Source organism: Hyperoodon ampullatus, assembly GCF_949752795.1.
Source record: "Hyperoodon ampullatus genome assembly, chromosome: 2".
NCBI classification, from domain to species: domain Eukaryota; kingdom Metazoa; phylum Chordata; class Mammalia; order Artiodactyla; family Ziphiidae; genus Hyperoodon; species Hyperoodon ampullatus.
Genome location: NC_136915.1, coordinates 75063886 through 75085152, shown reverse-complemented (window position 1 = coordinate 75085152; position 21267 = coordinate 75063886). Strand labels below are relative to the sequence as shown.

Here is a 21267-nt window from a genome sequence, read left to right as displayed (position 1 = left end):
TACTTTTGTTAGATTGTAAGCTTCTTGAAGTTAGGAACCATGTTTCAAATTTTAGTAAACAACGAGTGCTTAATACAAATTTATTATTATTCACTTATATAATAGTTATATTTAGTGATAAGAATTCCAGAAAATGAAACACACTGGAATTAAGATTACTAGATTTGGGGGCTTCCCTGGTGGCGCAGTGGTTGAGAGTCTGCCTGCCGATGCAGGGGACACGGGTTCGTGCCCCGGTCCGGGAGGATCCCACATGCCGCGGAGCAGCTGGGCCCGTGAGCCATGGCCGCTGAGCCTGCGCGTCTGGAGCCTGTGCTCCACAACAGGAGAAGCCACAACAGTGAGAGGCCCGCGTACCGTAAAAAAAAAAAAAAAAAAAATTACTAGATTTGATTTTGATTTCCTTATGTTACACTTCTTTTTTTTTTTTTTTTGCGGTACGCGGGCCTCTCATTGTTGTGGCCTCTCCCACTGCAGAGCACAGGTTCCGGATGTGCAGGCTCAGCGGCCATGGCTCACGGGCCCAGCCACTCCACGGCATGTGGGATCTTCCCAGACCGGGGCACGAACCCGTGTCCCCTATGTTACACTTCTTTATTTCCCCCCAGGTTGGTGGGTTGTTTTATTTCTTTCTCCTAATCTGACTTCTTTTTTTGGCTGTCACTTATTTTATTTTTTTATAAAGTATTTTATTTTATTTATTTATTTTTTAAATTTTGTTTATTTGGTTGCCTTAGTTGCAGCGGGCGAGCTCCTTAGTTGTCACATGAGAACTCTTAGTTGCGGCATGCATGTGGGATCTACTTCCCTGACCGGGGATCCAACCCGGACCCCCTACATTGAGAGCATGGAGTCTTAACTACTGCACCACCAGAGAAGTCCCTGACTTATTTTTTCTTTTTGGAAAAATATTACTCATTTCTAAACTTTCTTTTGTCTTTTCTCACTGTAGGGGGATTCACATTCAAATTCCATCAGTCTTTTAAGTGTCAACTGGGCCAGGCTCTGTGCTATTTGCTTGAAGATACCTAGATATTATCTCCATTTCATAGAGAAGAAAACCAAGGCTCAGAGAGTTCAGGTGTATGGTCCAAGATCATACAGTTAGTAAGTAGTAGCTCAAGAATGACCAATTAGACTTGACCATAAACCATTGAAAAGAAATCTAGGAGGAATATGACTAAGTCGTTTGATGTACAGAGAGATAGAAATGTTTTTTTCTACAAAAAGGGGTGAGGAGGAGAGTCAAGGAATTCTTTGTGAAGATGAAATTACTCTTAAGAGATGGCCAGTCAATCCATGGACAATTGAGAGCTGACTAATCTGGAACAAAATTTTTCCTTTCACTCCTTCTAGTCTCACTTTAGATATACATAACAGAGTGTGTTTATGGCATATAAATGCTAAGTAGAGAGGTGGGATAGGGAGGGTGAGAGGGAGACGCAAGAGGGAGGAGATATGGGGATAAAGGTATATGTATAGCTGATTCACTTTGTTATAAAGCAGAAACTAACACACCATTGTAAAGAAATCATACTCCAAAAAGGATGTAAAATAAATAAATAAATAAATAAATACATGCTAAGTAGATAAATTGCCACTATTTGGAAGATAAAATGGTAAGCATGGGAGAAAAACATTTTAGTTGATGATATGTAGACCATAAGTAAATTCACAGGCTTTTAATATATGAAGAATAGATCTAGTAGAGGAAGATCCCATATCAGTGTTGAAAATGATAGTACATATGTCCTTTCACCAAGTTTAGTTACAGTTCTCATAATATAAAACTAATCCTTGGAATGCTTGGTAAATATGCTGATTCTGGGTACAAATGAATCCTCCACTTCTGAAGGCTTGGTGTGGGCTCCGATTTAGGTCTCCAATACATGTCCAGCGATTTTTGGTGCCCTTTTGGGAAATACACCATTTGGCATGATCTTGATAAGAGCTGAAATAAGATTGTCTAGATAACTTAATTGCTTTGACATTGTAGACATGGTAAGGAAGGGAGCAGTTTGAAGGAAGCTCTTGTCTCTTTCGCTGCCAGGTTTCTGTTAGCAAGTGCGTCTTCAACCGTTGAGCCATCCAGGCTGCAAAGATGTCTAGAGTTTATAAAGAGAAAAATAGTGAGGTTAGTATTTAAACTTAGATAAATCCCTGAAAATATCCTCAGGAATAGAATCATCACTCATCCCTGATATGTGGGTGTCACAAGCACAATAATAACAACGTGACTGAGAGAGTGGATAGGAGAACATTTTGTAAACGTTAATGTGATATGCAAATAAAAGTTATTACCATTATTACTAGGATGATATTGGTCTCTGAAAATGTCTTCTATTCCACACATACAAGAGAGCAATATAGGTTTTTGTCCTGAAAAGACCTTTGGGAAGAATAAGGATAGAGCAGTAACCAGAGGCCAGCGTCTAGAGATCTTTATAAACCATGCCAAAGTGTTTGAATTTTCCTGAAATCAATGGGAAATTTTTTAAGGAGTGTTATTTGGGGATTAATAGAAACTGATTTATGACCATAAATATCAATTGAGAAGCAATGTGCAGGATGAATTGGGAAGGCTACATTAGATTGGAGAGAGGAAAAATACCAGCTTGTCACAATAAGTGTGGTAACAAACACAGGTGCGAACCGTGGCCATGGCAGAAAGTTTAGAGGGGGTAAGATAAATGTGAGAGTTATTAAGGACTGGAAACTGATTTAATTTGATGATTTGATAAGGGGGAAGAGAAAAAAAGAGGGACCAAGAGTTCTAGGGGACCATGCAGAATATGAGAAAAAGAGTGAGATATGTTAGGAATAATGATGAGTTTGGCATGTTGAATTTTGTGTGGCTGTGCCACCCTGCGAGCAGAAATGTCCCACTCACTGATGAATACATCTGTCAGAACAGAGGTCTAGGGTGGAGATATAGACTTGGGAATCGCCTAGCAGGAATATGTATATGCGATAAGGGTGAGTAGAGGACCACAGGGCAACCTAGTCACGTAAGGAGTATGCAGAGGAGGAGGACCTGGCAGAAGAGACTTATAAGAAGTGGGAGGAAGACCAAAAGACTGTATACTTCCAAAACTCAGGGAGGAGAATGTTTCAAAAAATAAAGGGTTCCAACTGTGCCAAATTCTGTGGAAGCTATTTCTGTCCTGTTAATTTTGGGATCTCTAATGCCTAACACAGGCAAGTAGTAGGCGTTCAGTAAATTTTATTCAATATTAAAGGAAGGAAGGAAGTTAGGAAGGAAGGAAGGAAGTTAGGAAGGAAGAAAGGAAGGACGTTAGGAAGGAAGGAAGGAAGGAAGGAAGACAGTGAGGTCAATTAAGATGGCCATTGGTGACTGGGGAGAGACTGTAAGGTCTACAGACAGAGAAGCAAGACTGCAGTCAAGGAGCAGTGAGCAAGTAAAGATCCTGAAGGGTTTTCTAAAAGTAAACTTAGAAGAAAAAAACCAGAGATATAGGGGGTCTAGAATTGAGGGAGGGTTTTTAGGAATGTTTATATTCTAAGGGGCTTGTAGAGCAGGAGAGTTGAAGTAGAAGAGGGAGAACAGGTTGAGTTTATGAAAGTATTCTGAGGCTGGGATAGGTTCCAGGGCACGGGGTGCACTGCTTCTGTTTGGATGAGAGAAAACTGGTAAAAAAAAAAAAAAAAGAATGAAAATAGCTTAGATTGTTGAGGGTGGCGTGTGCTCTTGAAGTGGTTTCTTCCTGGTGATTTCTATTCTCTCTATGAAGGAAAAGGTGAAGAGGCAGGACTTGAGGGTAAGGAAGGCTTAAAATAACTACATAGGGAGTGAAAGAAAAAGGAGACAGCTTGGTTCTGTGCCCAGCTGAGACTGGAGACTGAGTTTTTACTGGCCTCTGGCTAGATGGTTGTGAGATACTTTTGTGGTTGGATCAGCAACCCTTCTATTCAAGTGGCTAATATTTTAATTGGCCTTTGGTGTCCCTTCTCCCTTTCCTTTCTTTGTCCTCCCTCCTTTTCTACTTCTACTCCCCTAAATAATCAGAATATTTCCTCTTTGCAATCCAAAGTGAGTCCAGCAGCAGTGTAATAGCATATTGTTTGATGATGGCCTTTCATACCGTCAAGAAAAGAATCAGACTTTGCAAAATGGAGGAATTTTTGTCCCTGGGCTGACTGAAGTGTGGTGAGATGCCGGCCAGGGATCTCTGTTGAGCTGGATCTGGCACACAGCTGGGGCATGTGAATGAGCTCCTGGTGAAAGGTTACTGGGATGGAACAGCTATAAACATTTGGGTTGCAGACCAAGAGCTGAGAATCTGAATCAAGAAACAATAAAGAAAAGTTGAGAATTAAGGCACAAATGGAAATGCTTGTTGGTATTTTAGATCTTTTTGTGAATTAAAAAAGTAAACAGAATGAAAAACAAAAATGAAAGTATTCCCTTCTTTAAGCCAATAGCCTTCAAACTTTTGGTTAAAATAGTTGACACTCCCTACTTTCCAAGCATTATTATGTGGGTTTACTAATTTAATCATAAGAACAACCTTATTATTAGGTAAGTTCTTTTATCATTATCCTCATTTTATAGATAAATTAATGGAGAATTTATGTCACATGCCCAAGGTTATAAAGCTTGTAACTGAAGGAGTTGGTATTCAAGCCCAGGCAGTCTGGCCTTGTAGGCCATGTGTTTTTTCTCCCATGTGTACACATACAAAAGTAGAGAACACCCATGTACTGATCATCCAGCTCCAAGAATGACCAACTCATCAGCATGCACACCTAATCTCTATGCTATTAAGCTCTCTAATCATTACAGGAACTCAGCTAGTTAGACTAGGGCTTAACTTGGGTGAGAGGCTCAGTAATCCTTTCCATAAGATGGAAATTTGATTAAAAAAAATATTCTAAACCTCCTATATCCAGAGGCAAATAATCACTCTTTACTATTTAGCAGCTTCCTCAGTAAAAAGTGGTTGGTAAAATACCATTCCTACTTCTCTTCCCTATTCCTATTTTGGATTTTCCAAATCCAAGTATTTTTGGCCCTTTGAGCTTGAGATCTTAAGGGAAGGTCATCTGGTTTAGGCTCAGAAGTGTCACGTTGGTGGCCTATAGGCAACATGAGGTCTACACAATTTAAAAAATAAATAAGATTGAGACCATATTTGAAAATCAGAGGATCTATCTCTCTCTTTCCTTCCCTCTCTTCTATTCTTACATCCTCTCCTAGGTTTCCGCTTCCTCTAAAAAATATGGAGATGTAGGTCTGTATTCCCACAGAACCACAGTATAATGGAGCTGAAACTTTTGAGGGAAGCTAGGGGAGAGTCAACAACCCAGTTTGTCACTGTCCCCACTGCCCATGCAATGTCCACCTGTGTCACCCATTTTTGTTAGCTGCCTGGCCCCTGTAGACATTTGAAACTACTGCCTCTGATCAAGTTCAAAGACTTAATTGGTGGACCAGGAAACCAAGGTCCAGTAAGTGAGCCTGCCTGAGATCTCACCAAAGCCAATATTAGAATCTAGGTATCAGAGGGTTTATGAATAGAGAAGCAAATGAAGTGATAAATTTATTAATATATTTCCAAATCCCTTCTTCAATATTGTTATCTCTCTTTCTCTCTCTCTCTTTTTTTTACACACTCTAGTGTTACCTATTGCTTCATACTGGTTGTACTTGAAAGTTATGCAGATGCCAGTTTGTCCATTTCGTCTCCCTGTGGGTGGATAATCATAGCCTTCTTCAGGAATTGGAGGAAAATGGGGAATGGAATGAATCAACCAGAACCCCTGGACTCTGTTCCACAGAAGTAAACCTACCAAAGATACAGTAAATACAGATAAATTAGAAAAACAAAGTTCCTTTAAAAAAACAGAGTTCAAAGCTACAATATTTAAGCCCTTTATACTTCAGGCTAATTTTTTATTAGGCTAATAATTACAAGGATCACGCTCTCTTGCAATAATTTCAAAACCAATTCAGGTGCACATCACATTGCCCCATTACTATTAATAACCCACCACAAAAGGGAGCTAGGGCAGCCACCCTGTGAAGAGTTGAGAGGTATTTCATGTTGAAACTACAAGGAAAATTTGTTTTGGCAGAATGCAAATTTGCTAAATTGGAATTTGACCTTGTTAGACTATGTAGTCACCTGGCAAGCTTCAGATAATGTCTTTACTGCTGAGCAGCTAAGCTATTTTCAAAAGCCAGCTAAAAAGCAGAGTTGAAACAGAAAATATCAAATGAAAACACGTACTTGCAGTAATTTATTGTGAGAAACTGATGCTCATTTATGTGCAGAATTCACCCAGTTCCACAAGTTTGAAAAAGGAGGCAGAGAGAAAAAAAACAGGGAAGGCATGTTCTAAAGCACCCCAGTTAATTGTATTTAGTAAAAATCTCTAGAGCAGACTAACATGAAAGCCGGAAAAGAAGAAAACAGAAAGATTTTCATCATCTTGTGACATGGCACAAAGAACCCTGTGCAACAGGCATCTATGACTATTTCTGTGTTTATAAGTATATCAAGACAGTTTTGGTATGCTAACTAGACTTTCCAGTTTGCATATGACCATGGAGACATAAAAGTCATGTTTGCCTTAGTGTTAGAGCAGAAACCAAATGCCTGCCAGTTATTTCTTTTTCAAATAACACGCTTTAAGGAAGCAGAGTATTTGTCAGTGACTTTGTCAGTGGCTATGGAATCAATACCTGTGTCGAGACGGAAAATGTTCAAAGTTCAGTTGCCTCACAGGGCTGGATGATCTTCAGGGACTCTCTTCGGCCCAGATGAGTATTGTTGTTTGTCTGAAATCCTAACTTCCTGGTACAAATGCCACAGGATGTCGGGACACCTGTTGGCAGGGAACTCGCCAGTGTGACATCAGGTCCCACTCCTTTTCCAGCCTTTTTTCTAAACCCTTGTAACAACTAACAGGGTGGAGCGAAAAGGGTGGTGGGAAGTTGGTAAAGGAGAGTTTGCAGAATGCGGCATGTTATAAAAATTGTTGGGTTCCATGCAAATAGGACCATCAGGAAGGCAACTTAGCTGAATCAAAGGCTTTCAATGCTCATGACATTTGACAGCCATTACAAATTATATTCTTAATCAGAGGTTGCAAACAGGCAGCCCACAGGCCAAATCTAGCCTGCAGATACATATTATCACGCTTGCAGAGTATTTTTTAAAACTTTGAATTTATTACCAACATTTAAAAACTGGGGAGATTTCCCACAAACTCTAATTTGCTCTGGAAAAATTGCATTCCCATAAGGGAAGCTGAGTAGTAACTGCTTCCTTAGAGCAAGTATATACTCTCCAGTTCTCTAGTTACCTGCCAGTTCAGCCCCCTTGGCTTGCTGACATCACTTGCCTGCCTCTGAAGGCATTTGAGTTTGGAACCTTCTGAAGAATACTTGTTGCCATGGAAAGTTATTCACAGTATATTAAGTTGAAAAAAATTTGAAGTAGTCATTACAATAGTTTTATAAAAATGTTTCAAAATATGTATCATAGAAATAGTAGAAAGTATTAAGTATAATTATCTAATGAGTATTAGGATTACAGATTTTTTGTTTACTATCATTTTGAATTTTTCAATAACACACACATATATATATACATAGTTTATAAATTGAAAAATACCAAAAATCACTATAATAAAAATTATTATAATTATAGAACAAAATATATAACAAAAATTACTATAATATAAAAATTATTTAAAAATACTTTTTCAAAAATGTTTACTGTATTTCAAATGGAACTTGACACTAAGAAGGGTGAATTTTACTCTATGCAAATTATACCTCTATAAACCTGACTAAAATGTGTGTACAGTATACAAACACACACATATATAGTCTGGCTGGTATTCCCAGTAGTCAATATTGGATTTCTTCTTTAAAGTATATATTAAAAGATACATTAAGAAATAAAATGTGATTTGTGAGAAGGATATTGCAAAGTCAAAGTATATCATTATAACCTGTGATACAGAAATCACTCATTTTGATAACTCAGACCATTAAAAAGAAAAGCTATATTTTTAGTATGGAGTATAAGACTACTGAAGATGGAATGATTACGAAAATACTGATTTCCAGTAGGAAAGAGAAAATAAGAGCCTTTGTCATACCTTTGGTGTGTCCATACTTTCTGCTGTAATTCATGGATTTAGGGACTCCATCATTGTATATTAGATAGGCTGTGTTGTTATCCTGCAGGAACATTTTAGGGTTATAATGGCATAAATCTTTCACTCATAAATGCTCACAACGTGAGCCTGCAATACGGAACTTTCATTAATACACATGAGAAGTCATCCATTCCCCTAATAGGCAGCTTTCCCATCGATATGAATTCTGTGACGTGCAAGACAAGGGACAAGAAGTCCATTCTCAACCACACATGGTTTTGTCTTGTGTGACAGGAGCCCTGTGCATTGTGATGTGTGTGTGAGGGCAATATTCCTATTTCAATTATTTTGGACCCATGTTTCTGATCTGGCAACTAGTGTATAATAAAGGGGTACTTAAATATTCGTTCAGGAAATGCAGTAGGAACAACCAGCCAAGGATTACAGCTAAGTTTTCTCCATTGATATTATAGGCACAATGCAGAATTGGCTGTCAGGGTCTGATTTCCTCTGCCTACTTTGTGCTTCGCTGCTGGGTCATAGCTTCCTGTTTAATCAGGATTCCTCTTTCTCTGCTTCTACTACCTCCCTGATAGGGGAGGATTTTTCTTCAATCCATTTCTCCTGTCACTTCACCTTTTCAACTTGACATTTCCTGCTTAAAAAAAGTGGTATAATTGAATGTGATAATGGATTTCCTCTGGTAAGGCAACATGTGAGTACATTCCCCGAATAGTTGGTCAAATCTCTGAGTCAAAATGAAGCTATTATTTTGATAGTATCTCTTTGTCATGTTTTGGAAACTTGATTATATTTGTTCTGTGTCATTCCATTTCAGTTGTGTCATGATGCAGTGACTTTTAATGAAGCCAATTATGTCAATATTAAAAAGTCTCAGTGACATAATTAAAAGCAGGAAAGGACAACCCATCCCCTTAAAAAAAGACCCTTGCTTGTCTCTCAGAAAAAAAATCAATAACTGAGTTTCTTACAGTTGCTTCATTATTTGATATAATCTAAAACCATTTTTTAAAAAAAGGCACAACATAGTCTCTACAGCATTCTTGGCTACTATGTTTAGGAATATTTAGGAAAGTAAGCTCTTTCTTACCTGCATTTTCTGTAATTGACCATCGCTACCGTTGGCATTCAGATTCTCCACTGGAGAACTCTGACAGTTATTTATTCTATAGCCTGTATGGAATGTGGTAACAAGGCCATTGTGTGCCTTTGGGGTACAATGTGGAAGGCCTCTGGGAAAATTCAGTAAGGAACTTAATTCTTCTAATAGATGAAGTTTATCATTCTAACCAGAGGTATAACAGCCAGCTAAGGTAAATGGGACGTAGCTCTAGTGAAAAGAGGCTCTCTCATAAAGGGAAAAAATAATGAACTAAGAATAGGACCTGGAGATTATCATACTAAGTGAAGTAAGTCAGACAGAGAAAGACAATATCATATGATATCGCTTATATGCAGAATCTAAAAAAATTGATACTAATGAACTTATTTACAAAACAGAAACAGACTCACAGACTTAGAGAACAAACTTGTGGTTACCAGGGGGGGAAGGATGGGGGGAGGGATAGATTGGGAGTTTGGGATTGACATGTACACACTGCTATATTTAAGATAGATAACCAACAAGAACCTACTGTGTAGCACAGGGAACTCTGCTCAATATTCTGTAATAACCTAAATGGGAAAAGAATTTGGAAAAGGATGCATGTATATGTATAACTGAATCACTTTGCGGTACATCTGAAACTAACACAATATTGTTAATCAACTATGGTCCAATATAAAATAAAAATTAAAAAAAAAAGAATAGGCAGACCTAGGCTTGTGCCTCTAGACCTTTTTTTTTTTTTTTTGGCCTCATGGCTTGCAGGATCTTAGTTCCCCACCAGGGTTTGGGGTCCAACCCAGGCCCCCGGCAGTGGAAGCATGGAGTCCTAACCACTGGACCACCAGCGAATTCCCAGGACATCTTTATTCCTTTAACACTTATGCTGGGTATTATTTTGACTACTGGATGTTGAATAAGAAGGGTACGGTCTCTGCCCCCAGTCTAGCAGGGAATAGTCAGGTAAATATAGGCAACTGTGATATAGTTTGATAAGTGTTATTATCAAGGTATATGGAAGGTTCCCATTTACAAAGGCAAAAGAAGGGATATTTTCCAACATAACCCCGATATTGGCATAACTTGACATTTGAGATTTAAAACCAGTTGGTCTGATCTTGCATTCTACTCTCTGTCAGAAGTTCAATTCCAGATCAGAAGGTGGGGAAGTTGTGTTCTCATAGTCACTTCTGGCACATAGTTCCAACTTCCAAAGAACACTCAGTCTTTTTGGTTGTTCTTCTTTGGGCTCCATGCCAATCAGACAAGGAAATCAGCCCCTTTACTGTCATTTTCTTCCCAGAATCCACTACTCAAGACATTGCGTGTGAGCAGGTTTTACTGAAGGTATGAAACATTGAATGGTTTTACATCACCAAGCTGACCTGCCTCCAATCTCCCTCCATGTTCTGTATACTTTTTAATTCCTAGCTCCCATCTACACCTGCTTTATTTTGCAGAGCAGTTTAGATCTCACGCCCTCCTAGGCTCTGGGGCTACTTTTACACTTCTAAAGATCATTATTATAGTTTGCCAAATGAAGACCCATCTTCCCCAAATAAGATAAATGACAGAGGCTTTGCAATGTTGCTTTTGCCTTTCTCTTCTTGGGCAGTCTGAGATTGGAAGGGGAAGAATGTGTTTATTTTCTCACTGATAGGTTATACTCCAGGTTTTCCATCCCCAACCTTGGAAAGCAGAAGCAGCTACAGGTAGTTTTGCTTTTACACAATAATCGATTAATTCAAAACAGGGATGTTGCTGAGAATGAACAATTTCTAAAAGCCTCCAGGACAGTGTTTGGAACATCACATGTACTCAAACAGCTTACAAATAAGTTTTGACTTTGTAACTTGGCTCCAAAGGTTGGTCTTAATGACAGGTGAATAAAGTGGATATTTGTGCACAAGGTGACAGCTCTCTGCATATTTTCAGTAAATGCTCAAATAGTGGTACTAGAGTCTAACTCAGTATTGTTGTGGGGATCAAATTAGTTGACATATGTAAAGACCCAGCACGTTGTAAGTGCTGAGTTATTTTACATACTTACTTCTCTATAAATTATTGTTAGGAAATGCATAGATGAGTATAATTGGATGTTAATTATTGTTCGATTTTACTTGTCACCCCTGGTTGAAAAGCAGTATCTTGTCACTGAACAGCAAGCAGATGGTGCCTGGAATGTTGGGAGACTGCCCACATTGAGGCAGTTAACTCATTGCCTGATGGAGTCCTGATAGCAGGTTTAAGCTCCATATTCAGGCAAGTTAGTTCCAGGGCCTTGAACTAGAGCCCTAGCTCTCAACCTACTATTTTGAAAATGATTAATTAAAAGGAAGACTAAGTGGAACCCTTTACTTTTCCCACCAAACTCATCCCACCGTGGCTTAAACAACCCATAACTCATGGCATATTGATCACAGATCTATATTGCATTGTAATAGGAGAGGGCTCTTCTCTCTATTTCCATTAAAGGAGTAAGATAGCAAGTACTGAGCACATTGGCAGAGTTTGGCAGCCAAAAGATTTCAATATGTAATTAGTTCACACTTTGCCCAGTGATGCCATTGGACATAGTGCCGAACGTATCAACGATTTGGCATTGCTATGGAGTATGTTGATGTATTCCCTAAGGTCTTAGTTAGATTGATTCAGATTCTGAGCTAGCTTACTTCCAGTTGCTAGGATTGGGCACTGGGTAGACAAGGAGTTAAAATCTTTTGGAAGCCTTGGAGTCTGTATTATGCGTTTTATATGATTCAAATAAATGATAACTATAACATACCTCGGAAGCATATGCTTCATATAGCTGTTGTAATGTCCTTCCCAAAACACCCTTGGTGGTATTCATTAGTTGCTTACTCCTTCTCCAGCTTCTGGTTGCAGAGTCTAGGTATAGGTACTCTACCCCGGTCTCTGTACTTTCCTTGTCTTGCCTTTTAGGCAACTTATAAAATATAAACCTAACAAAGGAAATAATTATGAATTACTAACATTTACTAACTGTTTCCCTGATGGCAGCCACTGTGTCAAGCACTTAAATGTATCATGTCACTTACGTTTCACAGAAGGCCTCTAAGTCTAAGGAATGGGATCTACGCAAGCTCTCTGCCTCTTTTTCCACTCTTACTGTTGCTCCTTCCCAATAAGGAAATGCAAACCTGTCTGTACATGTTCTAAAAACATTTACTGGCCTGGGGGGTGGGATCCCCGTAGTAGAAGTTCGCATACTTTGAGAATGGCTTCTCTGTTCTTTCCACAGTCTATAAGGCTGCAGTGGGGAGAATGTCAAGGCCCAGTCCTGGACTAGAGAGGTCTTAGATATGTTTTTCTCTGCTGCCTTTAGGTGCTTAGCATGCTCATCTCTTTGTAGGGGGCTGGCTGGGTCTGAGATTTGGGTTTAGTCATCAGAGTCAGTGGAGGCTTTCTTGAGCCTCTGGCCTAAGCCACATTCTTCAGCTCAGTTTATCAGAATGCTCTGCATTGAGGATTCAGGTCCAAGACCAGCCAATTAAGTAAATGCCTTGCTTTCTTTACTATTGTCTCCTATCTATATATCTCCTTTGGTTATCTCACAGGGAGGAGAGGTTGTTATACCCGCATGGCATTCAGCCATTCTTGGATCATCTCACCCAGGGTTTCTCAATGTGCTGTATTCACATTTTGAGCCCCATTTTTCTCTGGGAGCCTGTTCTGTGCATTGTAGTATCCCTGGCCTCTTCCTATTAGATGTCAATAGTACTCCCCAAGTCGTGCCAATCAAAAATGTCTCCAGACATTGTCAAAAGTACCTGGAAAGCAAAATTGACCTGGTCTAGCCAAGCACTCTTTAATAGCACAAACCCCACGATTAACCCTCAAATACTCACACTGGACCAAACATTGTAATGCATTCACTATTACCACACAACAGTGTCTCACACTGCTGAGAAAAGCTTCAACGTTCACTTGGTTCTCATCAGTCTCATGCTTCCATTTATGCTCTTTCCTGCCCTGTCCAGGCTCTCTTACTCTCAGGGCCATGTCCTCACACATGGCAGAAAACATGAAATTATTCTTTGATGCTGACCTTATGTTCCTCTGCCCTTTAACTCTCACAGGTAGTTGTAGCAGCTCTAGACTGTGCCTCCCTGTCTGCTTAGCTCAGCATTCTCTCTGACAGATATTGCTAAATAATATGTCCATTTGGTTGTGGCAAAAATAAATTTTATATATTGATCACAATTTGGTGGCCCACCAGTGAAATGTTTGTCAACTATCATGGCACACCAATTAAGGACTAGTGCTTTTAAACATTTTCCATGGGTGACCATCTCCAATTATAATCTGAAGATTTCTGAATCTATTTCTAGCCCAGATCTCTATGCTGAGGTCTAGATAAACCCGAATACAAAGATGTCTCAGAGACTTCCAACTCCATATTTTCAAAACCAAGTTCACAATATTTTGCGACAACCCTACTCAGCCCCTGCTGTTAAGGAACACATCGACACAGTCACAGAAGCCAGCAACCTGCAAGTCTTTCTTAACTTCTTCCTCTCTCCTACTACCCTGTGCCTATCCATTACCAAGTCCTCTCAGGGTGTTCTTCCTCTCTATTTCCTCTTCTTTAACTTGGGTCCATACTTCTTCTCACCTGTAACACTGCCAAAGTCCTATTGGTTTCCATGACTCTAGACTAGTCCCCAGCCAGTTGGCCTTCAGAGTACTGCCAGTGGGCTTTCTAAGATGCAAATCTGACTTTATCAAGTCCCCACTTGAAGCCTCTCAGTAGCTCCCTTTCATGGTCAACTTCAGACTCAGCAGTTCAGCACCTGAAGCCCCTCATGACCTGGCTCTCACCTATCTCTCTAAGCTCCCCTCTCCCCTCCTGCCATTTCCCCACATTCTCCCAAAGCACCAACTTTACTTAACTGCTTCCAAACTCTCCCCATTGCTTATTGCCTCTGGACCTCCTCATTGCTTCTTCATTGGCCTGAGATGCCCTTGCATCTCCCTTGTTTTTCTAACTAACTCATAATTGTTCTCAAAACTTAGCTCAAAACTATTGGGTTGGCCAAAAAATTTGTTTGGGTTTTTCCATGTGATGGTATGGAAAAACCCGAACGAACTTTTTGGCCAGCCCAATACTTCCCCAGAGAAGTCTTCTGGGCTCTATCTTCCCCAATGCCCCATCTAATGCCCCATATATGTCCTTACCACATAACGATGAGCTCCTCGAGGGTAAGAACTATGTTTTGTTCATATTTGTATTTTCAAAACTCAGCACAGGGTTGTTGTGAGCTCAGTAACTGTTTGCTGAGAGACTGATTGAGTGGATCTACGTTCTCTAGCCTGAAGTTTACACAAAGCTTGATGCCAACCATAAAGGCGAACCTAAACACCCTAATTAAAGAGTGAAAAGGTGATCAAATTTTTGATTTCGGAGAATCCATGACTGTAACACAAAGCTGTGTATCGTCTCTTTGACACTGCAGGAGACTGGTGACCTACCACCCATTCCAACAGCTGCCTGTGCTGTCCAATAAACAAGGTTATCCAAACAGTGCTCTGTACCATCAAGCCCTCTTTCTCCTTCACATAAGGAGATGCTCCAGTGTCAGGGAAAAATTAACCTCTCTCCTTCATCAACTCTAAAAGAATGTTGGAAGGGTTCTGTTAGGAAAGCCACAATGAAATTAAAGGAAATTGCCAACTGAGAGAAGCTGTCAGCTCTAATGCACCTCTGTGGCCACCAGCTTTGCCCTGCTGAGAGCATAAATCAGACCCACGAGGGGCTGCTAAGCTCGTTCTCAAAGGGAAGCTCTCTCATTCAGAAGCCTACCCCTATCTGGATACGTGGCTCATTTACACACTTCTACTTGCTTTCTTTTTAAGGGGAGAGGTGGAGTGGAAGTCTCCTGAACTTCACAGTGCACAAGTTAGCCACCAGTACTCTGGCTTTCTATCTGCACGCACCAAGCCTTACATTTCATTTACCTACCAATCCACAGCTTCACCTTCCTCATTTCTGCACGATATTTTTATCGCCTTCAGGATCCCAAAGAGGCCAAGGAAGAGCAAAGCCAGGGGTGTTCTTAGAAGTCTTGCTGTCATTTTCTATCTCGCACCTTTATTCCATGGCACAGCAGGAAACTTTCCCCATGGATCGTGGAGTCTGAGTTTCAAGTCTCTCAGACTGTGCTGGCTCTGACATTTGATTCTATTTACTTCTGCCATTTGCTGTTTAGGCATTTTCAGAATGGGACGAATCCCATGTAATTGTGTGATTCTGTCACAACATGCCAGCGTGACTCTGAATGCCTTTGTGCTGAATTGTTGACTGCTGAATAGTTTGCAGTGTCATCAAAAAGTCCTGGCAAGAAAAAAGGGATGTATAGTTAACTCTTGGGAGTAAACATCATGTAGTATGAAATTCAGTGGACAGAACTCTGTACTGATAAATAGACGTTGAATAAAATCTGTTTCATGTTTTTTCCCTTAAGATTGTCTCTCTATGAGTGAGAGCAAATGTTTGTGGTTCAGACATTACACAGAAATGATAAAACTTTATATCTTAGTAATAATTAGGATCTATCACTTGTAATATTCTCTATCTTAAGGAAACATTTCCTAAAGGGTACTTCAAAGGCTTGCTTCAAAGAAAGAGCAAATTCAGTTGTATTTTACTGAAGATGTTTACATAGCCTCTCCACCTCCTGGTTTTAGCCACTCAGCATGGTGCTTTACTTCAAAGAGGCCTTGGTGTCCAATTGGTTGCAATGCAATCAGGTAAACATATTGACCGCTCATGCTTCAGATGAAATAAAAATGTTACAGGCATCTGTTTTGCCCAAATTATTCTTTTCCATTCTTGAAACTGAATCTGAAGTTGAAGGCAAAGGGAAAATGGCTCATTTCCATGACTATAAAAAGGTGAGACCATTCTCTTTTTGGAGGAGGGAAGAAGTAGATAGGCATATGAAAACATTTCTTTAAGTGCATGATGCCTTTGAATCAATGATTAAAGATGCTGTAATAATAAACAGCAGTTTACTTTATGCCTGAAATTCATTATGGTTCTGATCTGTCCCTTTGCTTATGGATCCAGGTCAGAGTCACTTAGGGATTCAGACTAAATTGGACCCTTGCAAACTGGATCACTTCTATGGTTGAGCTGGTGTTGTTCAGGATCCTTGGCGTTCATAAAAAACAAAGGGCTTAGAGCTCTTTCTCCTAAAACAGAATTTTGTGAGGAATGTTATGGACCACCTGCCCACATTTTCCTGTGGTGCTGGCAAAAAGGGACCTCAAACCAAACCTGCCAAATAAGAATTCTTCCAGTTGGGCTCAAGAATCTACATTATTTACAAGTTTTCTGGTGATGCTGCTGCACCCTAAACTTTGAGACTTACTGCCCTGAGGCCAACATTGTGCTGTATCTGGTTTCACAACCTACCAAACTGGTAAACCGAGAAGCATTTTTCTGACTATTCCTCCATGGGTATCATTTTATTTAATGTATGTGTTTACTGCACTCAGAAAAAAAGGATTTCAGCAACCCCAAAATTTCATCAGTTTTTGTTGTTTGTTTTTGTTTTTTGTGGTACGCGGGCCTCTCACCGCTGTGGCCTCTCCCGCTGCGGAGCACAGGCTCCGGACGCGCAGGCTCAGCGGCCATGACTCACGGGCCCAGCTGCTCTGCGGCATGTGGGATCTTCCCAGACCGGGGCACGAACCCGTGTCCCCTGCATCGACAGGCGGACTCTCAACCACTGCGCCACCAGGGAAGCCCTCATCAGTTTTTTAAAAAATTTCATAGCATGAAGTTTAGTTTTCTAAGTTAAAGTGAAATAAATTTAATTTTATCTTGTGATAACTTTTGGTATTATAATGGTAATAGGTGAGTACACTAGGCTTAGGATTCATTAATTCATATACAGAATGCAAGCAACTTGTTTTCATTTACGTAGGCTAAAGAACATTTGTTGAATAGGATATAAAATAATTCCCGTTTTCTCCTCATTACACGCTTAGCACAGTGCCTGGCAAATAGTAAATGATCCATAAGTGTTAGCTAAGATTATTTTTACTACAACCAGAGCCCTTCCTGTGATTGAGCTGCAGGATATCTGTATTAGGATGGTTTTGCTAAAGCCAATTTTATTTCAAGATTTGGAAAAATGCAATTAGGTTCTTTCCTTTCAGGTGTCACTTTCAGTAAACTTTCTTATCTCTCGTTGCTGAACTGATCATTCTGATTGTCAGTCAACAACCTTCCTTATGCAATCACTAGGTGTCAAACACTGTACCGGTGGTTGAGGGGTTCCAGGGATTTCAACATTACCCTAAAGCCTAGATTCCAGTTCTGGGTTTTTACTAAAAACAGCAAAGTAATGTCGTGGAAGGAAGCACAGTGAATTTGGTGAATGGAGAAAATGCAAACTGAGCAGAATGTTTTTCACATTACCCACTTTTGAAACCCAATTAGTACAATATTATGAAAATATCATGTCTCCTTCACAATATGATTACCTCTATATACTAGAAATAATAAAAAATCCCTTCATTGTAATTTGGCCAAGTATAGTGAACAAAGATGAGTACTTTACTTGGTAATGGGCTTCTTTTTTGATGGTTGAAAGTTTGCATTCATTCATCCAATAATCCTAGAAAATCTCAGTATTTTTTAAAAATTTAATTACAGTTTATAATGTGTTAATTACTGCTGTACAGCAAAATAATTCAGTTATACATACATATTCTTTTCTTTTATAGTCTTTTCCATTATGGTTTATCATAAGATAGTGAATATAGTTCTCTGTGTTATACAGTGGGACCTTGTTGTTTATCCATTCTCTATATAAAAGCTCACATCTGCTAACCCAAACCTCCCACTCTATCCGTCCCTCAACCCTCTTCCCCTTGGCAACCACCAGTCTGTTCTCTATGTCCATGTTTCTGTTTCCATTTCATAGATAGGTTCATTTGTATCATATTTTATTTTATTTTTTATTTTTATTATTATTATTATTATTTTGCTGTACGTGGGCCTCTCACTGTTGTGGACTCTCCCGTTGCGGAGCACAGGCTCCGGATGCACAGGCTCAGCAGCCATGGCTCACGGGCCCAGCCGCTCTGCAGCATGTGGGATCCTCCCAGACCGGGGCACGAACCCGTGTACCCTGCATTGGCAGGCGGACTCTCAACCACTGTGCCACCAGGGAGGCCCTGTATCATATTTTAGATTCCACACATATAAGTGATATCATACGACATTTGCCTCTCTCTTTCTGACTTACTTCTCTTAGTATGATAATCTCTAGTTGTGAAAATCTCAGTCTTGATCTCTTCAAATTTTGCCTCTTCCACATTCTCTCTATCATATCTTTCTAGTACATTTTAAATACTATTCTTAAAAATTTTTTGAATTGTAGTTGATTTACAATGTTGTGTTAGTTTCAGGTGCACAGTAAAGAATATATCTATATATATATATATATATCTATATATATATATATCTCCTTTTTTTAAACATCTTTATTGAAGTATAATTGCTTTACAATGTTGTATTAGTTTCATCTATATGTATACATATAACCCCATATCCCCTCCCTCTTGCATCTCCCTCCCACCCTCCCTATCCCACCCCTCTATGTGGTCACAAAGCACCGAGCTGAACTCCCTGTGCTATGTGGCTGCTTCCCACTATCTATCTATTTTACATTTGGTAGTGTATATATGTCAATGCCACTCTCTCAGTTCGTCCCAGCTTACCCTTCCTCCTCCCCATGTCTTCAAGTCCATTCTCTATGTCTGCATCTTTATTCCTGTCCTGCCCCTAAGTTCATCAGAACCATTTTTTTCCTTTTTAGATTCCATATATATGTGTTAGCATATGGTATTTGTTTTTCTCTTTCTGACTTACTTCACTCTGTATGACAGACTTTATGTCCGTCCACCTCACTATAAATAACTCAGTTTGTTTCGTTTTATGTCTGAGTAATATTCCATTGTATATATGTGCCACATCTTCTTTATCTATTCATGTGTTGATGGACACTTAGGTTGATTCCATGTCCTGGCTACCATAAGTAGTGCTGCAGTGAACATTGTGGTACATGTCTCTTTTTGAATTATGGTTTTCTCAGCGTACAACATGGACCTACTGTATAACACAGGGAACTCTACTCAATATTTTGTACTAACCTACATGGGAAAAGAATCTGAAAAAGAATATATATATTCTGATCCAAATAAAAGTCAATGTTCAACTCAAAAGTAGCTGAATATATATATTCTTTTTCAGATTCTTTTCCCATGTAGGTTATATTACAAATTATTGAGTAGAGTTCCTGTGTTATACAACAGGTCCTTGTTGTTTATCTATTTTATATATAGTAGTGTATATATGTTACTCCCAAATTCCTAGTTTATCCCTCTCCCCAACCTTTCCACTTTGGTAACCATAAGTTTGTTTTGTATGTCTTTGAGTCTGTTTCTGTTTTGTAAGTAAGTTGATTTCTAGTACATTTTATGTCTCTTTCATATATTCTGTCTCATGTGTGTCTGCATTAGTCCCTGATTCTTTATTTGGATCAGTCTCTCAGTTCTCTAATTCTCTCTTTGGCAAGATTAATCTGTTACTTTACCTCTTACAAATAACTAGTTCTTTCTTCAGTTGTGTTCAATCTGTTTCTTAATCCAATTATTAATGCATTTCTAGAAGTTCTGTTGGGTTATTTTTCAAATTTTCTTTGTCTTTTTTATAGTGCCTTATTTCTTGCTTGAGAGAAGCTATTCAACCTTCTCTTTCATTTCTGCAAAAATATTAAATATATGACTTTTATTTTGTGTCTGATAATTCCAATCTTTGCTGGTCAGACTTTGCTACCTGTTATTTCTATGACTCTTTCTCATAATACTTTGCTACCATGTGTACCTTTGATTTTTGGTTATGAGTTCATGTTCCTTAAAGATTTATGTGTGAGACTTTGAGGTTGAGATAAAGTTGGGTTTCTCCAGACCCTGGTCTGTGCTGGCTTCATCAAAGTGCAGTCATCCTGTGAGGACTCCTGGGAGTTAGACTGTTGGCTTTATTTATTCATCCTCAATAACTTTTTGAGGTATGGTTTACATACCATAAAATTTTCATATTTAAGTTCAACTTTATTTTTGTTCAAACTGTTAAAAGACTTAATATACAGAGTAAAATCTAGAATGTGACAGAAAGTTGAATGCTTGTTGCATCGTTATTTTGATGAAATAGGATGAGACAAACAAAATGACTCAGGCGTTTGTAAAATAAAGAATTGTTCATGAAAAATGTGGTTAAAGGGAAATATAAGTAGAATAAGTGGAAGAGGACCAGACAGTTTTATTTGGTTAATTCCTACTCATCACTTAGGGGGCTTTGTGGATACCAGTTCCTCCTGGAAGCCATCCCCCATCTCTCTCAATCCAGCTTAGGTGTCCCTTACAATATAGTCCCAAAACCCACTGTATTTTTTCAATTAGAGTAATTATCACAATGTGTTCTAAACACTTGGTTTCTTTTCCGAAGTTCCTCTAGAAAGCAGAGGTCAGCAAACTCCTGTGGGTCAAATCTGGCCCACTGTCTGTTCCTGTAAATAAAGTTTTATTGGAATACAGTCACACTCATTCATTTATGTACTATGTATAGCTACTTTATGCCATAATGGCAGAGCTAAGTAGTTGCAACAGAGATTATACAGCCTGTAAAACCTAAAATACTCTTTGATTCTTTACCAGAAAAGTTTATTCTACTCTAAATTTTGTTCTAATCTCTATCAGGGCAGAATAGTGACTGCCTTTTTTGCTGTTTATCTCCAGCACTTACCACGGTGCTTGTCACTAGAAGGAATTAAATAAATAGAGATGAACGTATGGATTGAATGAAAAATGTTTCAGAGACTTCAGTTTTGGGGTTATGCAGATTTTAGAATGAATTAAATCTAATCAGAGAAACAAATAAATGTGAGTATGTAGGTAAAATCCCATTATAAAGA

At 39.1% G+C, this 21267-nt stretch overlaps 2 protein-coding genes across 2 annotated transcripts in view; one reads left to right on the top strand and one right to left on the bottom strand.

The window, feature by feature from the left end:
* Positions 1–1764: 1764 nt before the first annotated feature.
* Positions 1765–15355, bottom strand: DNASE2B (deoxyribonuclease 2 beta; the record flags this gene model as incomplete). The annotated part of the gene is made up of 6 exons (XM_079696507.1): positions 1765–2105; positions 4104–4301; positions 5646–5807; positions 8134–8215; positions 12045–12222; positions 15243–15355. The coding sequence occupies 6 exons, from the start codon at positions 15353–15355 to the stop codon at positions 1765–1767; spliced, it is 1074 nt and encodes a 357-aa protein (XP_079552633.1).
* A 714-nt stretch (positions 15356–16069) lies between these two features.
* LOC307049250 (uricase) overlaps positions 16070–21267 on the top strand; it is a gene marked incomplete at both ends in the record, with an annotated part of 35244 nt that continues 30046 nt past the window's right edge. Inside the window, one exon of the mRNA XM_079698704.1 lies at positions 16070–16174. Within this exon, the coding sequence (XP_079554830.1) occupies positions 16070–16174 (105 nt within the window). The remainder of the gene's footprint in view (positions 16175–21267) is intronic.